Source organism: Moschus berezovskii, chromosome 20, assembly GCF_049115385.1.
Source record: "Moschus berezovskii isolate FMDL1 chromosome 20, NW_MosBer_1.0, whole genome shotgun sequence".
Classification (NCBI taxonomy): Eukaryota; Metazoa; Chordata; class Mammalia; order Artiodactyla; family Moschidae; genus Moschus; species Moschus berezovskii.
In genome coordinates this window covers 62,954,156-62,973,187 of record NC_142479.1, presented here as the reverse complement: position 1 = coordinate 62,973,187, position 19,032 = coordinate 62,954,156, and the positions used below count along the sequence as shown (strand labels likewise).

The window sequence follows — 19,032 nt, the reverse complement described above, 5'->3', positions numbered from 1 at the left end:
GGAGCGGCAGTTGCTCGACCTTGTGACTGCCCTTGAGGACAGAGTGGCCTGCTGGGGGCCCCACAGGCCTGGGCTCCCCAGCCCTCCCTGTCCAGCCAACCTGGCTGCAGTGTTGTGTCCCTGTTGGGGGCCACGTCCCTACTAGGAGGCTAGACCAGTTCTTTGCACGTCTGTCACCCAGGACAAGGCCACCACCCTGGTGGACAAGGGCCCTGCCTCGCTCCCAAGGCCGCCGCCCTACCTCTTTTCAGGGGCCCACACACCATCTGCAGGATGCTCAGACTCCCCAGCCCCAGGTGTACAGAGCAAAGTGGGTGTCCTGACATTGTCGTGTCCTAGTTGCACCAGCCAGACTGTGATGGAGGGAAAGGTGGTGACCGGCAGATCGCCTGTGTCTGAGGAAGCACAGCTCGCGCGCGCACGTGCGTGTGTGTGTGTGTGTGTGTGTGTGTGTGTGTGTGTGTGTGTGTACTGCCCAGCCCCCGCCTTCCCCTGGGGGCAGGGAGCTGCCGTGTGTACCAGATTCCACTCTTAACCCAAAGCCAGGAGGCGGGTGTTTGATGAGGTTACCAGCAGTACCAGGAATTTTTCAACTTGGAGCTGAAGGGTGTGCAGCCGGAGGTGACTCACCACTGACCTGGCAGCCTCCTCGCAGGGTAAACACTGGGTGGCAGGGCCGAGGAGGGCGTCGTCCGGTTCTCAGGTGCCTCTGTGTTTCTGACGTGGTTCTGTCCCGGGTGAAGCCCCATGGCACCCGTGTGTGCCCTTCTCCTGTCTCTGCTCCCGACGGGCCACTCTCGAACCCTCCTCAGTGCCAGGGTGGTCTGCCCACCGCCCTGTCTGCAGCCCCCGAGGGCCTGGCCACCTGCCCACTGCCCGCTGTGTTCACATGTCTTGGGACCCTGGGAGGCCCACCAGGTGGTGGCGCTTGAGCTGGTTCCTACTCTTTGGTGAGGCCAGGTCTGAGCTACTCCCTTAAACCTGTTTTTTTTAAGTTTAGGACCCACCTGCGCTGTAGACCCGGACCTGGATTCCCAAACAGGCCTGGTTCAGAGCCCACGGCCGCCTCCTCCCTGGGCAGGGTGGGCCTGCGAAGGTGTGCCCCCTCGTGCTGTCCTTTGAGCTCAGAGAAGCGGGGAGGCGCACAGACTTAGGTAAAAAAAGGACCAAGGAGTGTTCACGCCGATGCCTGAGGCTCCCAGCTTTCCTGGGGAGCCAAGTTCCGGGCACAGCCTCATCTTGGGGCGGGGTGACCATCTCCTGCAGCTGGCCCAGTGCCCCCATGGTGTTCGGGTCCACCGCCCGGTGGCTCACACCAGCACCTTGCAGACGTGTTCACAGGACTTACTGCAGTGGCTTGTAAAATGCACTGTATAAGTTCCCTGTGTGGACCGGTTTGTGCAACCACTGGCTTTTAGCTCAGAGCCATGTGCCTATTCCCTGCATGCACCCCCGGGGACAGGTGGGGTCTCTGGCCAGCGGAGGCGATGGGGTGCGTCCCGGGACATTGATGGAGCCTGGTGTGCAGGGGCCAGAATCCTCGAGAATCTCCGCATACTCTTCTTGGCAACAGAAATTCCTTTTTAAAAGGATTTGCTGTTTGTTGTTGTTTTTGCCATTTTTCAAATGTTCTTGAATTAGTTGTGTACGGCCTTTTAAGGAAATACGTGTTTTCAGTTTGATCCGGATGTTAACTTACGGTTCTGGGGCCTCAAGTATGGCCAACAGTGCCACTTGCTCTGTCTTATTTATGGACTTTGTGTCACTTAAGAGAGCCCTTGGGGCCCTAGGGTGACCTGTGGGTCCAGACTTGGGTGCACACCATTCTTGACACAGGACAGTATCCCCACGGAGCAGATCAGATCTGGGGGATCCTCACCCCACTCGGGAGCTGCAGGTCTGTGCCAGGCGGGTCAGGGTGGTGGCAGCCTGGCCTTGTCCCCTGGGCTGCCCGCTTATATTCATCTCTGTGATTCCTTTTCAGCCAAGGATGGGGACCGGGAACCTTCCGTCCCCTGTTGTCCTTGGCCAGGTCCCTGGGATCGGGGTGGAGAAGTGGATCAGGGCTAGGAGAGGATGAGTAAGACTCGAGCCTCATCCTGCTGGGGTAGGTCGACCTCAGCTCAGCCCTGGGCGTGTGGTTGACCATCCACCATGCTGGCCACGGGCGGCCACAGTGGAGGCGGCACCTTCCCGTCCCCAAGCGCTGCCCCTCCTTGTTGCCCTGCACCAGACAGCACTGTCAGGCACACGGTTAGGCTGATCTTTGGACGCTGAGGGAAGTGACTTCCAGGGACTCTTGGTCCCAAACGGGTGTCCCCCGTGCCCTGGTCCCAGAGCTGGCGTCCTGGTGGCTCAGTAATGTTTACCATCTTGGGTTGGCAGTCGTGTCCCAGGAGCTCTGGGGTCTGCCTCTGTTGTGGCATCTCCCTGCCCCGTCCTTTTGTCCCCGACTCGTGGGCGAGTGTGGTCCTGGAGGCAGACCCTGTGTGGCCCAGCCCTGGTCCCTCTGGTCACTTAGTTTCCTGGAGCCGCCTGTCTACGGGAACATAGCCCTGGGGTGCTCCTGGGAGAGAGAAGGGAGGCGGAGGCTCACGCACACAGCCACAGGCGTGCCCACTCCACACCCACGCGCGGCATGGCCACACACGCTCACACCCACCCACTCTGCATTCTTGCAGGCGCTCACTCCCACACACACCCTGTACCCACATGCACACGCCTTTCCCCACTCACACCCACGCAGACTCTGCGTTCACACCCACGTGCTCGCTCACGCTCACGCGCTGCGGTGCAGGCCCTTCCCGCAAGCACCCTTCGCAGCCTCAGGCTGGGCCTGGGCATCTTCCTGTCTCCCCAGCAGCCGCGCACAGCCTGCTGCCTTTGGTGCCAGCCTAGGCTCTGCGTTTCCTCACGTGCTGCCGGAGAGGGGGTCTCCTCTCCACCGGCACAGGCGGCCGGCTGGACATTCAGCCCAGGGCCTGGTGAACCCCAGCCCTGTGTAATCTGACCCCGTGACCAAGGGAACTTGCCAACATGTGTCTCTTTTTTGGGCTACACCTCACGGCTTGCAGGAGAAGGCAATGGCACCCCACTCCAGTACTCCTGCCTGGAAAATCCCATGGACGGAGGAGCCTGGTAGGCTGCAGTCCATCAGGTCTCTTAACAGTTAGACGTGACTGAGCGACTTCACTTTCACTTTTCATTTTCATGCATTGGAAGAGAAAATGGCAACCCACTCCAGTGTTCTTGCCTGGAGAATCCCAGGGATGGGGGAGCCTGGTGGGCTGCCATCTATGGAGTCGCACAGAGTCGGACACGACTGAAGCGACTTAGCAGCAGCATGGCTTGCAGGATCTTGGTTCCCAGACCAGGGATTGAACCCGTGCCCTCAGCAGTAAAATCGCTGAGTCCTAACCACTAGACCACCAGGAAAACACCCCCCCAATGTCTCCTGATGGGGATGTGTGGTTGGCTTTGCAGGGCCTGTTCCCTAGCACACGACGGGTCCTAGCCTCCAGATGACCCTGGGACTCCTTCAGAGGTGCTCTCGTCTCTTCCTCCTCCCTCAACAGACATCCGTGTGTCCGAGGCAAAGCCAGGCTTTTGGGAACTCAGCCCAGCAGCACACTGAGAATGAGAACTCAGAACTCAGACAGGAGGCAGGGCCCCCCGGAGGCTGGAGAGGCTGCCCTTGTTCCAGTAACAGGGAGTGGCCCTGGGAGGCAGGGCTCCAGGGCTTGCAGCGTGGAGGTGGGCACTGCAGCCACCTAACAGCCCACTGGCCTTGGGCAGCCTGCCCCAAGGATTGGTGGAGATCTGACCACATGTGAGCAGTGGTCACTGTGCTGTGTGGTCATCAGGCCTGAGAGCAGCTGGTGGAATGGCCCAATGACCAGGAGAAGCTGGCCTCCCCCAAACCCCGCCTTGCTTCTGGGAGGTAACATGACCCCGGGGATCACCTGCGTGCTGTCCATGTGACCTTGGAGGGCAGACAGCGTCATCCCTCTTAGGGCAGGAGTCACGGAACTGTTCTGCTTTCTAGCAAGCCTCGTGGAGACCAGGGGTGCGCCTCATGGCTGCCCCCACAAAGAATTCTCTGGATCACGTGAGCCCTGAGTGGCCTGGCCATGGGGGGAGGGACATCTTGGTGTAGGCAGCACCTCCAGGATAGTTAGTCAGCAGGCCCTGAGGGCAGGGACAGGCCTTCCTCCATGTGGCCACAGTGCGTGGTCAGCGCCTGTTTAGCCAATGAAATGAATGCAGCCCACACTGCCCGTTCCAGACCCACTCTCTGCAGGAGAGGAAGTGAGCCATTTGTCCAGGGAGGTCCTTTGTGCTGACTTGGTGGGTGTGGGCGGTGGCCCTGAGGGTCATTGGAGGCAGTTGCTGTGTGTGCCCCAGCCCAGAGCTTCTATACCACAGCGTTTTTTGGGGAGCTGGGTGTTGGGGCTCTGCTGACCATAGCCTGTCCTGGGCCATGGGGCCCTTCCCTCCACAGTTGCCCCACCTTCCACACCATGTCCCAGGACTCAAGGGCTACTTGTCGAGGCTGCCGCCTCTGCCTGGGCCCGAGGTGGGTGGGCCAGTGGTAGTTGGTGTCTGTGAGTGAGAAGAGATGCCAGTGCTCGTGGGATTGCAGGCAGGATTGAAACCTGCAAAAGTGGGGCCTCCCATCCGACCTCTACCATGAACCTCAGCTCTGATGCAGACACCCTCAAGCTCCTAGAGACACCAAGCAACTGTGCATCCTTGTTGTTTCAGAGTTTCCCGTCTCTCTGGGTGGCATCACTGGCATCACTGGCAGAATCACTGCCCCATCACCCAGAGAGGCACCCCTCCCCCTGCCAGTCCCCAGACCACAGCAACCCCAGTGCCCGGCCCGCCGGTGCGCACTCCCTGCCCATGGAGGGGTGATGGGGCAGTGATTCTGAGGCTCTCACTTCCCTTCTGCTTTTCTCTCCTGCCATCTGCCTTCCAGGGGACGTTCTTTTCCAGATGGCTGAAGTCCACAGGCAGATTCAGAATCAGCTGGAAGAAATGGTGAGTCGCAGCCTCCCGGGGAGGGAGGGGCAGCTGCAGGTGGGCCGGCGCTGTTGGCGGGGGGGAGGGAAAGAGGCAAGCGTGTGTTTCGCCGCGCGTCCCCTCAGGAGGCATGTGCCACCCTGGGGTCACACTCGGTTGGTTCTGGGGCATACCCAGGGCCTAAGACAGAAGTCACAAATGAAGGAGGTGACCATCGTGGGGCCTAGGGGTATACAGAAGGACCTGGGAGAACAGGGCACAGGCCAGATGGGGTCTTACACTCAGCTGGCCACAAAGGCCAGGCTCCAGTTCAGCACTCTCTCCCGGGGCCGCCTGGTTCCACGGGGCCACCAGGGTCATTGGCTCATGGGTCAGACAGGCTCCTCTCTCCCATGGGGTACCCAGCGTCCTGGGCACCCTTCTCGTGGTGACCAGCCCCCTCTCCCATTCGGCTCCCTCCCTCAGGGCATACGTCAGAGCTGACCTCTGTTTTCTCTCCATACCCAGCTGAAGTCTTTTCACAACGAGCTGCTCACGCAGCTGGAGCAGAAGGTGGAGCTGGACTCCAGATACCTGAGTGTAAGTAGCCCACCGTACCTGCTGGTCCACCTGCCCTGCTCGGGCTCTGTGTGAACACTTGCCTCAGTCCAAGCAGTTTTCAGCTTCCTGTGAGCTCTGCGTCCTGTGGTTTCCTGCAGCTCCTCTGACATTCGTGCCCCTTTGAGACCAAACGTGACCCCATGGGTGGACTCCTGCATTGGATGCCCCACGCGCCCTGGTCCTCTGCCCCTGCCTTTCAGCTGCTTTTAGTAAAAACTATGATGTGTGCAGTGGCCATCGTGTGGAACCTGCACGAACTCTTCTGACCTGCTGTCATGCGTTTCCTTGTCCTGTCCCCTCCCCCGGGTCGACCAGAAGGGCGAGTGGCCAGATTCCTGGTGTTCATTACACGAATTTACACCCTTCCAGCCCTGGGGTGGAAGAGGGAGGCCCAGCTGGTGGTCCCAGCCCTGATCTTTATCTCCAGGGTGCGCAGAGCTGAGGCCTCAGGTTTGCAGCTGCACAAGTCCTGCCATCCATGAGCTTGGCCCACTGTGGCCCTGTGGAGAGCGGGAGGGGTACACTGGCTCAGTGCCCACATTGTTTTGGCATTTGTTTCTCAGGCTGCACTGAAGAAATACCAGACGGAGCAGAGGAGCAAAGGTGATGCGCTGGACAAATGCCAAGCTGAGCTGAAGAAACTCCGCAAAAAGAGCCAAGGGAGCAAAAACCCCCAGAAATACTCAGACAAGGAGCTGCAGGTAGGACTCGGCTGTGCGTTGCCAGGCACTCTGCCTTCAAGGACACGCTGGAGGGCTCGGGCCCCTGTTAAATGGTGTCAGGACTCTCGGTCCTTTCAGAGAGCAGTGAAGGGCAGGCCCTCCTGGTGGATCAGATCCAGGCTCCACTCTCCTGGGGGATTTCCAGTGGGGGTGCCCCATGTCCCAGAGCTGGCAGCCCCATCCTGCAGCCTTTATGGATGCCATGGCTCTCCGCCAAAGGAGCAGAATCTGGCCACTCGCCCACAGGGAATCTTCCCGCCTCAGAGAGAGACCTCAGACCGCTACTCTGATTGACTCACGAATGCCCATGCCCAGTGTGGGCTCAGAGCCTCCAGCAGGCAGACACTGGCCGGTTCAGCATCTCGGGGGCCCTGTGGTGTGAGGCAGATGGCACTGCAGGACACGGGAGGGGCAGCCCTGGTTGCAGGCATAGTGTGCTGGGATAGGGGCAAGGAATTAGGACAGCGTGGCCTGTGATAGGCATGGCCCCGAGACACCTGACTCACCAGAACCCCGCCGCCAGTTGACACAGATCGGGCCCAGACGCTGCTCTCCAAGGTCGTGCATCCGAGGAGGAGAAACAGGACAGCCGCCACCCCCAACCCGGTCAGCAGTGGAAGCTCTTCTTGGGCACAAGTATGGGGTGACCGCTGGGGTGGACCCCTCCACTCCTAAAGCCCTGCTCTTCCTGCTGGCCATTAGGGCAGCAAGTCTGGGGGCACCACATACACCATCGGGGCCTCCCTGCATGGCATGCCCCCTGGTGCCGACACCACTGCCCTCAAGCACCTCTGGAGCCCTCCGGGACCACGAGGCTGGTCCTGGCCACTTGAGTAAGGCGTGAACAAGCAGGCCCCCTGCTCCCCCAGAGTGGCCTGGCCTCTGTGCCCTCTGCGCCTGGGGCTCCCGGTGGAGAGGATGGGCAGGGGGCAACAGCTAAGTACCGCAACCTGCCATGCGGAAAGCAGCTGCTTCTGCAGCCCCTTCCTAACGAGTTTCTCACCGAGTTGCAGTAATAACCCAGCTCCCGCCTCTATGTAGCATCCTTCACTTTCCCAAGCCCACCCCCACATCTCTTCTCTACCTGCCTCTTAGCCTCCTGAGGGTGTTATTGCAGTGTTCATAGCCTCGGTTATTCCAGTTAGGGGCGGGGTAGGGCTGTGCTCCTCCCTGTCCCTCCCGGCCTCCAGCACAGGCTGCTCACGTGGTGACAGGCATTACGTGACGTTTTTCCAGTCATCCTCTCGGGGCGGGAAGCAGAGCGGCAGTCCAACGAGTGTTTCTTGTTCCCCGGTGACGCTGAACCTGAGAGGCCAGGCTGGGGGCCGTCAGAGTCCCTCACCCTGTGTTGGTACAGAAGGGGCGGGCGCTTGGTGTGCTCTGAGCTGGTAGAAGGCACACCAGCTGCCCATCCCGTGGACAGTTCTGGTCTGCCTGGTGGCCTTGTGGGGATGCCCAGCCCACCCGGGCCTCTGAGGGCCCCTCAGCACCTGGAGCTGTTCTTTCTGATTCTTGGAACCTTTGCAGACCTGACCCAGGAGCCAGGCTCTGATGTCTGCTTTGAGCTGTGGCTGCTGGGGGCTGGAAGGGCCCTGGGACCTTCTGGTGTGACAGCCCTCCCCTCCCCACTGTTTCCCCAGGACGAAGTGCCTGGATGGCAGGGCAGGCATGCTGAGTTGGCCCAGCCCTTCACCTTGGCCACGGTCCTGCGAGTCACAGGAAGTGGCTTGTTAAAGACTCTTTTACTGAGGGAGAACAGAACATCCAGACTGTAGTCCACGGCCCTGCCCTGGAGAGCCCAGCCTCACCTGGGCCGCAGTAGACCCGCCGCTAGACGTGCTTTCTGCAAGCAGGTGTATTTGTGCGCTATCACTGAGTCGGGGTGGGTGGATTCCGGACTGTGGACCCCTGGGGAGGTGGGGAAGGACCCCAGGCACTGGAGACCCCCCGCTCCCTCAGAGCCTCTGTGTGTCCCCAGAGTCTCTTGCATCCTGGGGACCTTCACCGGGGACTGTGTGGCCCAGTGGGCAGTATGTGCAGGTAGGGTGATCCCGAGCCCCATGGCTGGCACAGGGGCCCCACCTGGGCATCCCCGAGCCACAGCCTGAGCTGACCTGAACTGTGACACCCCTTGGCAGAGGAGATGGGACACCCAGACTGATGGAGCCCCTGTGGCTCTGGTGTCCAGCTGTGGGTATGCCACCCAGGGCTCCCACAGGCGGGTGGCTCAGTGCTCCCGAGACAGGTGGACTTGCCTGGGTCAATCCCTGGGGTCACCTATGAGCCTTCTGGAGCCCCTGGCCCACGTGTTCCGCTTCTGAATAGAGCCCAGTGTGGACAGAACACTCACCAGGGAAGGTAGAGAGGCTTCTGGGCACCTGCCAGGCACAGGTCGACCCTTGGAGCAGCCACACGCCTCCCCAAGGTGCCTCTGCTGGCAAGCGGCCCATCTGCACTGAGCGCTGAGGTGGGGCTGTGCCCGCAGGTCACGCTCCACGGGTGGTGCAGGGGAGACTGACGGGTTCCCCGTGAGGGGGACTGGGTCAGAGCCGGCCAGCTTCAGGAACTTCTGGTAATTGAGACTGTGTTTTGGGATTTCCATGAAGAGAACTGATTTTAGGTCAGGAATTAGGCACTTAGAGGCATTTGGGGCGCAAACTAGGACACAGGCTTCTTTCTAGAAGTCGGGAGCGCCCCAGTGCCGACCACACGGCAAGGTCACGCTCCACACCTCTGGTCACTGCCGTGCTCACAGGTGCTGACTGAAGTGCCTCGGGGCGGTCGTGGGGGACGCAGCGGGTATCTGACAGTGTGGTCACAGGCCTCGTCTGGCGCCCTGTCTCAGGCCCAGGGTCGTCCTCCTCAGGCACGGGTGCATCGCTGTATTGTAGCCTGACTGTCAGGTTCTCCAAGCTTCGAGGTGATTCTGATGGGCAGCTGGCCACCCAGCTGGTCGGCGGCCTCTGGGGCTTCTGATAGAAGGGTCTGGGCTGGGATGTGGCTGTGCCGTGAGCCGCCGCAGGTGAAGCACTTTGGGAAGGTGGAGCTGGCCAGGCTTTGGGTGCGCTTCCCCCTTACAGATCCTGCAGGACCTGGCCGAGGATTTTTTCCATTTCTGTATCCCTCAGCCCCAGCCCAGCTCCGATTAAGTAGGAGTTCTCGGCCTCCAAGGGGCACCATGACTGTTAGAAAGCCCAGCAGTCAACGTGCCTTTGGGATTCACATTGGTGTGTGATGTGTGATCAGCAGGAGTCGTGGGGACACAGCGTGTCCTTCCTGCCCGTGTGCAAGCTCTGAGGGAGGGGCCGCAAGGAGAGGTGCAAGCCCAGGAAGAGAAGGCTGGACGCAGATGGGTTGGCATAGATGTGGGGCAGCGTCACCCCCAGTGTGGGCCAAACCAGCTTCCTGAATGCAGCGGGCCAGGGCCCTCAACCATCCCTGCCAGCCCAGCACCAGGCCTTTAGCAGCCTGGTCCTTGGAGCTGCTGACCCTGGCAGGCTTCTGCTGTCAGGAGGGCAGGTGGCCCACCCACCCGCCTGGGGTTGGGGTCGCTGGGGGACCCAGAACGGCTGGGCATCCCCCTTGTGTCCGGAGCCATCCTCCCCTCTCCGTCTCTGAGATGCCGAGAGTAGGGCCCCGGGCGTTCTGGCCTGTGGGGTGTGGGCTGTCGCCAGGGCCTGTGTTGACTGAAGCAGGCAGTTCCGGCAGTCGGTTCCCCCTCCCTGGGCTCAGATTGCGGTCTGAGAAAGGGGAGAGATTCGTTCTATTTAAAGGGATGTGTAATTAACAAAGCAAAAACAAAATAACCATAATTTAGATCTTCAAAAAAGATAATGGCAGAGGCTGGTCCCGATAACACATGAGGTTTGACGGCAGTGGTTTAAGCCCCTTATGTGTCTGCTGTTCTCATTTTAAAGAGCTCTTCAGTGCGAAAGGCATCTATGGACAAGACATCCCTGCTGGGATGTCTTCTTTCCTTGGAGTATAAGTAGAGGTCCTCTGGGTAAAAGCAACTGGAAAGCCAGAGTATCTTCTTAGTGCTTCTGTGTCCAGAGATGGCATCAGCTGCTCAGTCCTCTGGGGGACTCTGCCTCCCCGCCCCATACCTACCCCCAGGTCCCCAGATTAAGCCCCCACAGTGGGCTGCCTAGCTAGATAACACCGTGAGAAATCTGGAGCATCTCCTGCTTTCAGAGTTGGGAGGACTTTTGTGGGCAGCGCCGGGCACATGGCCCCTGTCTTTCTGCACTTGGGAAAAGCGTTTCACTGGGGAGAACACATCTAGGGTGTTATTTAGACACGTAATCATTACAACAGATACTAGTGAGGTGTGTTGCGTTTGTCTCTTTCCTGCTGAGTCTTTGAAATTGGGTGTGAATTCTGTACCTGCGAAACCTCTGGGGGTCGCGTGAGGAGGGGCTGCCACGTCAGGTGGTGACGTTCTGGCTCAGCCCCTGAGGAACCTGAGACGCGAAGGGTCCAGAGACTTGGCCACCCAGCAAGTGGGCACGGGAGCCCAGGCTCTGCCCTCCTCCAGGTCCCAGGGCAGCACAGCAGACCCCAGACCCAGGTGGTGTGGATCCCAGAAGCCACCGGACTCCCCAGCAGGCCCCTGAGGCCTTGGCTCAGGGTGCTCACAGATTACCAAGACCCGTACCCTTGGGCCTCAAGACCTTCATCGGCGCATCCAGCCCACTGGTGTGGACGGCAGTGGCCCCGCATTCTCTCCTGGGGTCTGGGCGCGGGGGTGCTGTGGGCACGCCCCTCCCAGCATATTCTTCCTGGACTCCAGTGGGTAGGTGCACCCGGCATCACGTGGGCAGTGGGATTTGTTTGGTCACGGAACCCCTTGCTGATCTAGTGATGGTTGTGGGCCCCTTCTCGGGAAAATGAGCAGTCTGGGCCCCGGGTCCGTGTCACCCGCGAGGGGCACTGCGCTCTCTGCCTGAGAATGTGCCCACAGCACGGGCCCCATACTTCTGACTGCTGGCTTTTCCGCCTGCGGGGAGGAGGGCGCACTTGCCCTCTGTTCAGCCCTGGTCCCCAGCCCTGCTCGGAGCTCTTGTGCTTAAGAGAGACTCTTAACAATCCGCTGAACCATCCTGTTCTTGGCCTGGGCACAGGGTGCATCAGACTGAAGAGGGACACAGGCCCGGTCAGCGGGCTCCAGGGAAGCCACTGGCTGCCCCCAGAACGTACCCAGTGACTGGATGCCGCTGGGGGCATCCCATTCTGGCTGTTCCTTTCTGTCCATCACAGCTGCCTGGGTTCCCTCCTTGTCTCCCTGGAGTGATGGTTACGGGCAGTGACAGCTGAGGGCCAAGGATCCCACTGTCATTCCCCAGCTGCAGCGGTTAGGGACCACATGGGGGTTCTGAGAAATTTGGAGAAACGTGGGAAAGCTGGGTGGCCTATCGGGGAGACCAGAGCCCTGGGTGTTTTCTAGAGCGCCCCTCCCCCGCTCTGAGTCACCGGGCGCTCCGCAGAGGAGACGTGTGTCCTGATCACTTTTGTCTTCTCGGATTACAGGGCTGTTCAGCCCGGGGTGACTAAGTGGGAGCGTTCCGTGGGTCTTAAATGCTTTCAGCTGGGTGTTTCTATGGTGCCGTCACCATAGCACCCGCTAAGCCAGGAGCAGGAGTGGGGGTGGGGAGGCAGGACGCTGGGAGCCTGGCCACGGTGCCCGTCTGCGGCAGGGACAGGCTCAGGCCATTTCCTGTGGCCTGTTTGGAACTCCTCAGGGCTGTCGGGTGAGGCATGTTCTGTCCTCTGCCCATCCCAGAGAATGCGGGCACTCCTGCAGTTTTGGGAATGTCCCCTGCCCACAGCGGCCAGTGTGGCCTGGGGCGTCCTCCTCTCCCAGCCCTTCGGAAGCGAAGCTCCTCACTTGGCCTAGATTTCTAGGGTCTGCCCTTCAAAGTGCTGGCCTCTCTCCGCAAGGAGGCAGCGTTGGGGAAGGAGGTCAGAAGGGCCGGCAGTTATTCCTCGAGATAAGTGGCAGCCTGGGTCCTGGCCAGATGCTGGGTGAGGAGAAAGGGCCAGCTCTCCTGGACCGGCCATCCCAGCCAGGGTGACGTCTCTCCTGCCCCGTCCCGGGCAGGTGGAAAGACACTGCGTGGCTCCAGGAGCCACCGGGTCCCTGCCTGAGACCTGAGCTGCTTCTGGCCGATCTTGGGGCTCATTTGAATAAATGGAAATCTTAAAAATAAACCGCCGCTTCCTCCCCCGGCTCAGGAGGCTGCCAGGCAGCTAATGAGGCCAGCGCCCCGCGCCAGCTCACCTGGAGCCGGTTTCTCTCCCCTCCAGGGAGTGGGAACATTGAGGTGAAAGACGTTACCACAGCCTGAAAACCTAGAAACCGGCTGCAGGACGGACGGGGACGCCGGGCAGCGCAAGGAGGAGCCGTCCTCAGCAGCAGGCTCAGGGCGGGTGGTCCCCAGGGGGCCCTCGTCCCGGTTTACACCGCTGTCCTGGGGTGACCGCTCACAGAGGTGCCTTCCTCCGCCCCCAGAGTCTCTGTTTAGGTGACCGTGGGTGCCTCCTTTGGGCCTGCCTGCTTGAGGCTCTGTGCTGATTTCTCAGGGCCTCAGCCTCTCTTACCCAGTCACCCTGGCCTGCCTGGCACTGGAGCAGCCCCCCAGGAGGGCGGGAGGTGGTGACCGCAGGGTCAGGCTAGCTGGGGCTTGGGCTAAACCCCAAACTTCTCCTTCCAGAGCTTTGCAGAGACTCTAGAAGCCCCTTAGGGGGCTCTCGGGATCACAGCCGAGCCTAGGTGTTCCCATGTACTCGAGAACAGGCCAAGGGAGGCATCTTTGTTCAGGGCTGGTTGAAGCCTGCAAGGTCACACCGATGTTCCTCTGTCCCCAGAGCGGGTAGGACAGCCACGGAGCAGAGTGGGCGGGGGCCCTCTAGGGGTTTCAGTCTAGTGCCGGCTGCTGTTTAGGTGATGGGGCGTGGGTAGCAAGGGCCTGCATCAGCGTCCCCATCTCTGAGCGAGCCCTGCCCCTTCCAGACCCTTGTGTCCTGCAGGTGTTCCCACCCTCAGGCCTCTTGTCCACATAGGGGCTTTGGGGTGTGGGCCAGCCTCTTGGTGGGCGGCATCTGAGGGGTCCTTCCACACAGCACAGCCTTGCCCACCATGGCACCTCGCATCTGCAGACTCCACACAGGCTGGAGGTCTGGGTGTGCACGTGTTTTGTAACGTGGGGCTCTGGGGTTGGGGTACAGGGGTTGGAGGCAGCCAGCAGGGCTGCCCTGAGGGCCTTGCCCCTCCTGCTCGGACTTTGTCAGGCACACCTCGTGGCCTGGCCAGCCCTGCGGCCATTCAGGAAGGCTAGGGCAGACTCCTCCAGGGTGGGGGAGTGGGCTGGCCACGTGGAGGCCCATTTAAGCTGCTCTCTTAGGGAGAGGAGAGTGGGGTTCAGTGTTGAAGGCAGGGGGGTCTGCAGGTGCAGGGGGGAGCAGGGTCCCTGTCCTGGTGAGAGTGCTGGGCAGGCAGGCTCACGCTGGCAGAGCCTTGAGCTGGGGACAGCACTGGGGACGGCTCACGCCCAGCAGGCGTTTGCCCTCCAGCTGAGCGCCGCTGCGGGGCTGGGGGCCAGGGAGGGGCCAGGAACAGCCTGCACTGCGCCCACCCGGCTCCGCACCACCCACCCATGCTGAGTCAGAGCTGTGGGGGCAGCGATGAGTCAGGCGGGGGAGGCCGCCCCCTCGTGGCACGGGTCTGCCCCTGCCGGAGGATGGGGTTGATTCTGTGGAGGCTGGTCCCCCCAGCCAGCCGGCACAGTAGAAAGGGATCTCAGTTTAGGACAAAGGAGTCTGTGTCCCTTGTGGAGCGTAGAGTGGGCATGGAGGAGAGAGGGGAGACAGGGAGGGAGCTGTGAGGGTCTCCTGCGTACCAGAGGCGGGGCCGCACACAGACGCAGAGGGCCTGCAGGCCTCCCTGGGACAGCTGCCCCCAGTCTTGCTGGGACTGTTATTGGAACTTTCCGTCCTGCAGAACCAGAGAGTGTTCTGGTGTGCTGTAGCAGCAAACTGTGCACTCTGCCCACCTTCGTGGGATCCGCGTGTGAACTAGTCATTCTCGAACACACAGTGCCCGCTGAGCTGTCCTGGTCTTCCGACTATCAGGATGGCTTTTATGGTTGGTGTCGGGGTCTGAGGGAGGCACCACACCAGCCTCACCGGGCAGTCTGCCATGTGGTCCCCACACATGCAGCTGCCAGGGCACCAGGTGGCAGTTGCTCAGTGTGGTAGCCTCATGGCCAAAGTGAGTCACACGGCCAAGCACCCACCCCAGTGGGCTGGCCAGGAGGTGTGCTCCCCCTCTGTGGGGCTGCTCAGAATGGGAGGTGATGGGGTGTTGTCCCGTTGCGGGCTCATCTGCTTCTCCCACCCCCAGTACATTGACGCCATCGGCAACAAGCAGGGTGAGCTGGAGAGCTACGTGTCCGACGGCTACAAGACCGCCCTCACCGAGGAAAGGAGGAGGTTCTGCTTCCTGGTGGAGAAGCAGTGTGCTGTGGCCAAGAACTCCGCCGCCTACCACTCCAAGGTGGGTGCTTGCTCTGCGCGGGGCTGGGCCCTTGTTGGCACAAACTGCCTCCCTAGGGAACACGGGGGTGTGCCCCACCTTGAGCTGTGATGAGGGAACACTGTGCTGAACGTCCCGTGTGTTTTTGATCTCAGGGGGAGAGTTCTGGAAGGACGGTTATCAGGTCAAGGTTGCAGATGTTTTACAACTCCCAGTAGAAATTGCCAGGTGTTTTTTTTGAGAGCAGTTAACACCAGTAACTCTAGCTTTCCTGGTGGCTCTTACAGTAAAGAATCTGCCTGCAATGCAGGAGACCAGGGTTCAATCCCTGTGTCAGGAAAATCCCTTGGAGAAGGGAATGGCAACCCAATCCAGTATCCTTGCCTAGAGAATTTCATGGACAGAGGAGCCTGGCGAGCTACAGTCCATCGGGTCACAAAGAGTGGGACGTGACTGAACAACTAACACTCCAAGTTTCACTTTTCGCATCAGTAGGCCACTGAGAGGGTCTCCTCCAGGGAGCAAGCTCCTTGGGGAAGTGTTGCAGTGCCAACCCCTATTGAGGCCGGCTTAGCCCCCTGAGGTCAGCAAGACCCAGAGGACACACCTCCCCTGCAAAAACAGAGAGCTTCAGTGGGGCTTCTTTCCCCCATAGTCCACAGGTAGGAACTGGAGTGAGGTCAGAGCTGTCAGCTGGAACATTCCAGAATGCTCTGAGAGCTTAGGTGTGGTTAGGCAGCCCGAGCCAACCAGGGAGGCCCTCATTTGTGTCCTTTTTCCATAAAGGTGTTCTGGGGGCAGCACCTCACACGTGTTTGATCTGACTCAGCTTCTGGTCCCCAGGCTGGGGCTGCCTAGGAGACAGGTGCCCTCAGCCTCCACGGAAAAGATCCTGCCTGCCCGGGCCTGCTGCTGCCACAGGTGCAGCGCAAGGACAGTGACAGGCTTTGTGTCCTCTGCAGGGTCGGGGTGGGGCCACCCTGCCGCGTGAGACTTTGCGTTCAGGTCCTGTGCCCGGAGGGCTGACTGGCAGCGGGGAGGCGCTTGCTAGAGCCGCAGTGCTCTGGCAGGACCGCCGCAGCGCCCACGCGGCTCCAGCAACCATGCGGCAGGCATGTGCGCCCTCTGGCGGCCGCTGGGCCCTGTGGCTGCTTAGGAGAGCGCGGACCCATCCGTGCTGGAAGGAAGGCAGGAAAGCCATCCTTTTCTAGGATGCCACCATCTCTGCCTCCTGTGGGGGCGCAGATAGTGTGTATGCGAGATGACTTCCCAAGAAACTGGACCCCAGCCCCCCAGGAGGTTTGAGAAAGGCACAAGCCCCAGGTCTGGGGCACCAGGGTGTGAAGGCAGAACCCCCCTGCTATTCCTAGCGGCAGGCGGCTAACATTGCCCTGTTGCCTGGGTTTCCGCCTGACAATGACAGGACCGTCAACTGAGTGGGAGCCCCGATTGTCCCTGTTGGTGAGGGTCCTGCTGACCCAGTTCTTCACCACCAGCCCAAACCCATCAACTGGTCCTTTCAGCCAGCGGCTGGATTGTAACTGTCTTCAGTTTTGGCTGTTGCACAGGGAACGTGGTCACGGACATGAAAGCCAACTGACCTGTTTTCCAGTTAAACGTTCTATGCAGGTGAACAGCCAGCCCCCATGCAGTGGTCTCCTGGCCCCTGGTCTAAACCAGAAGTGGGGGGGCCTGGCCTGCTCCGAAGGGTTGTTTGTCCAGCATCCTCCAGTTTTCCCATGTGGGCACCACCTCCTGCCCCAGACACAGGTCAGAAGAAGTGGGAAGATAAGTGAGGAGAGACAGTGAGGGCTGGACAGACCCGTCCGAGGTCCTGGAGCCCTTGACTGCCCTAAGCTCCACCCAGGGTGGGTCTGGGATCTGCATGGAAACACAGTTGTATCACGTGTTGCCGGTAGGGTATCCCACTTTGGCCAGAGGGCCAGGACAGGGGATGCAGAGCCGTCTCCAGGGCCCTAAGTGTGTCCATGCCATGAATTCGGGACCCCTGAATGGGCTGCAGGGGATCTCAGGCTTGTGTCTTGCTTTTGGCCACACCCCCACGCTGGGACCCTGGTCAGGCCTGTGGCTTCCTTGTGCTTTGTCAGGCCCTGTGCCCTCTGGCCCCCTGTGTCCTGGGCAGACCCCAAAGCACACTGGAGGGACAGCTGGGCTTGAGGGCCCCTGGGTTGGGGGGGCTGGACCGTAGTTGGGCCCTGGGCAGTTCTGTCCCTTCCCCACAGTCCCTATGAGGTTTCCTGGCCCTCAAGTCTACCTGAACAGCACTCTTCCTAGTACCTCATGGTTGGCCCACAAAGAGCCTATCCTGTTCCATGGCTGACCACGTGAGCCTCTATTCTTTCAACTCCCTCAGACCCCTGGGGAGGCCCCTCTCGGGTCAGGCCTTGGTTTGACCTCATTCTGAGGGGTCTCTCAGCTTGGGGGCACGCTGTACCATATCCAACCCCTTTCCCAGGTCAGGAGTCAGGGACTTAGAGGTGGCTCACCTGGTTGAGGCACCCCACCTGGCGAAGAGCAGCCCCAGGCAGGTGTGCCCACCTGGGGTTAGGTGTGTCTCTTCAGGAGCCGCCTGGTGCCAGCTGGGAGCCGAGGGGCTGTGTCCATGAGGTGGACCATAGGCCCTGGCCTCTCCTGGCCCTGCGGGGAGGCCCCCAGGCTGCGGGAGCCTGAGGCTGGCCCTCACGCCCGTCCTGTTCGGCTTCCTCCACTCTAGGGCAAGGAGCTGCTGGCGCAGAAGCTGCCACTATGGCAGCAGGCCTGCGCCGACCCCAATAAGATCCCCGACCGCGCTGTGCAGCTGATGCAGCAGATGGGCAACAGTAACGGCTCCATCCTCCCCAGCGGCCTGTCGGCCTCCAAGTCCAACCTAGTCATCTCAGACCCCATTCCGGGGGCCAAGCCCCTGCCGGTGCCCCCCGAGCTGGCCCCGTTTGTGGGGGTAAGTCCTTGCTTTGGAAAGTTCTGTGGGTGTGGGGAGGATGGTTCCCCTCGGTGCCGGCGGTTGGCATCCTGGGGTGCCCTCATGGGGGCCTTGCCGGGCCCTGGCCCTCCTGCCACACCACACCCATGCCTCCTCTTCTCGACAGCGGCTGTCTGCCCAGGAGAATGCACCTGTCATGAACGGCGTCTCCGGCCCAGACAGCGAGGACTACAACCCATGGGCTGACCGCAAGGCCGCCCAGCCCAAGTCCACGTCTCCCCCACAGTCTCAGAGCAAGCTGAGCGACTCCTACTCCAACACGCTTCCCGTGCGCAAAAGCGTGGCACCCAAGAACAGCTACGCCACTAGTAAGTGCTCCACTGGGGACCCGGGCCCACAGCAGTCACAGCATCCCCAAGGCTCGTAGACACGCGGGTCTGCAGCACCCTGGGGACCACGTTGAGATTTCCATCCCGGATCCTTGAGCTTGACCGGGCTTCCCCGTGAAGTGAGTGTGGTAGGGCAGGGCGGTGCAGGGACACGAGCAGCTGAGTGACACTGAAGAGCACTTTGCTGACCGTGGGACCATTCCCTGCTGGCCTGTGAGGGTCTCCCCTTAGCAGATGGGAAAGCTGAGCCTCAGGCCCAGAGAACTGCCCCAGCTAATGAGCGGCAGGTCAGAGGCTGCATCCACACTCACCCCAGCTCCCAGCTCCTTCCAGAGTCTGAGCCAGACAGCCCTGGAGGCCTGGCAGTCATCCATCAGGGTGGAGTGTCCACCTCCAGGCCCACCTGGGGGCTCCGAGCATCTCACGGTCAGACAGGCGAGCTGACAGGAGAGTGACCACACCCTTCCCCGCTCGAGGCGGAGATCCCTCTCACACCTGCCCTGTTGTTCCCTGCAGCTGAGAACAAGACCCTGCCACGCTCGAGCTCCATGGCCGCCGGCCTGGAGCGCAACGGCCGCATGCGGGTGAAGGCCATTTTCTCCCACGCGGCCGGGGACAACAGCACCCTGCTGAGCTTCAAGGAGGGCGACCTCATCACCCTGCTGGTGCCTGAGGCCCGAGACGGCTGGCACTACGGCGAGAGCGAGAAGACCAAGATGTGAGTCTGACGGGGGTGTCAGCCTCCTGACCCAGGTTCCTGCATCCTGGCTCTGGTGGTCCTTCAGACCGATCATCCAGGTCCCACGGGTCCGTTAGGAGGGA

At 60.9% G+C, this 19,032-nt stretch overlaps 1 protein-coding gene across 6 annotated transcripts in view; it reads left to right on the top strand.

Annotated features, from left to right (window-relative positions):
- The window catches only part of BAIAP2 (BAR/IMD domain containing adaptor protein 2), a 65,359-nt gene that overhangs the window by 33,986 nt on the left and 12,341 nt on the right, over window positions 1-19,032 (top strand). For all 6 annotated transcript variants that reach the window (XR_016035563.1, XM_055408378.2, XM_055408383.2 and 3 more), the window contains exons 4-10: window positions 4,982-5,043; window positions 5,533-5,604; window positions 6,189-6,326; window positions 14,749-14,901; window positions 17,615-17,839; window positions 17,988-18,189; window positions 18,727-18,928. Coding sequence is in view for 5 of the 6 variants with exons in the window: in XM_055408378.2 (XP_055264353.1) it covers window positions 4,982-5,043; window positions 5,533-5,604; window positions 6,189-6,326; window positions 14,749-14,901; window positions 17,615-17,839; window positions 17,988-18,189; window positions 18,727-18,928 (1,054 nt within the window). In the remaining variant the exon portion in view is untranslated. The remainder of the gene's footprint in view (window positions 1-4,981; window positions 5,044-5,532; window positions 5,605-6,188; window positions 6,327-14,748; window positions 14,902-17,614; window positions 17,840-17,987; window positions 18,190-18,726; window positions 18,929-19,032) is intronic.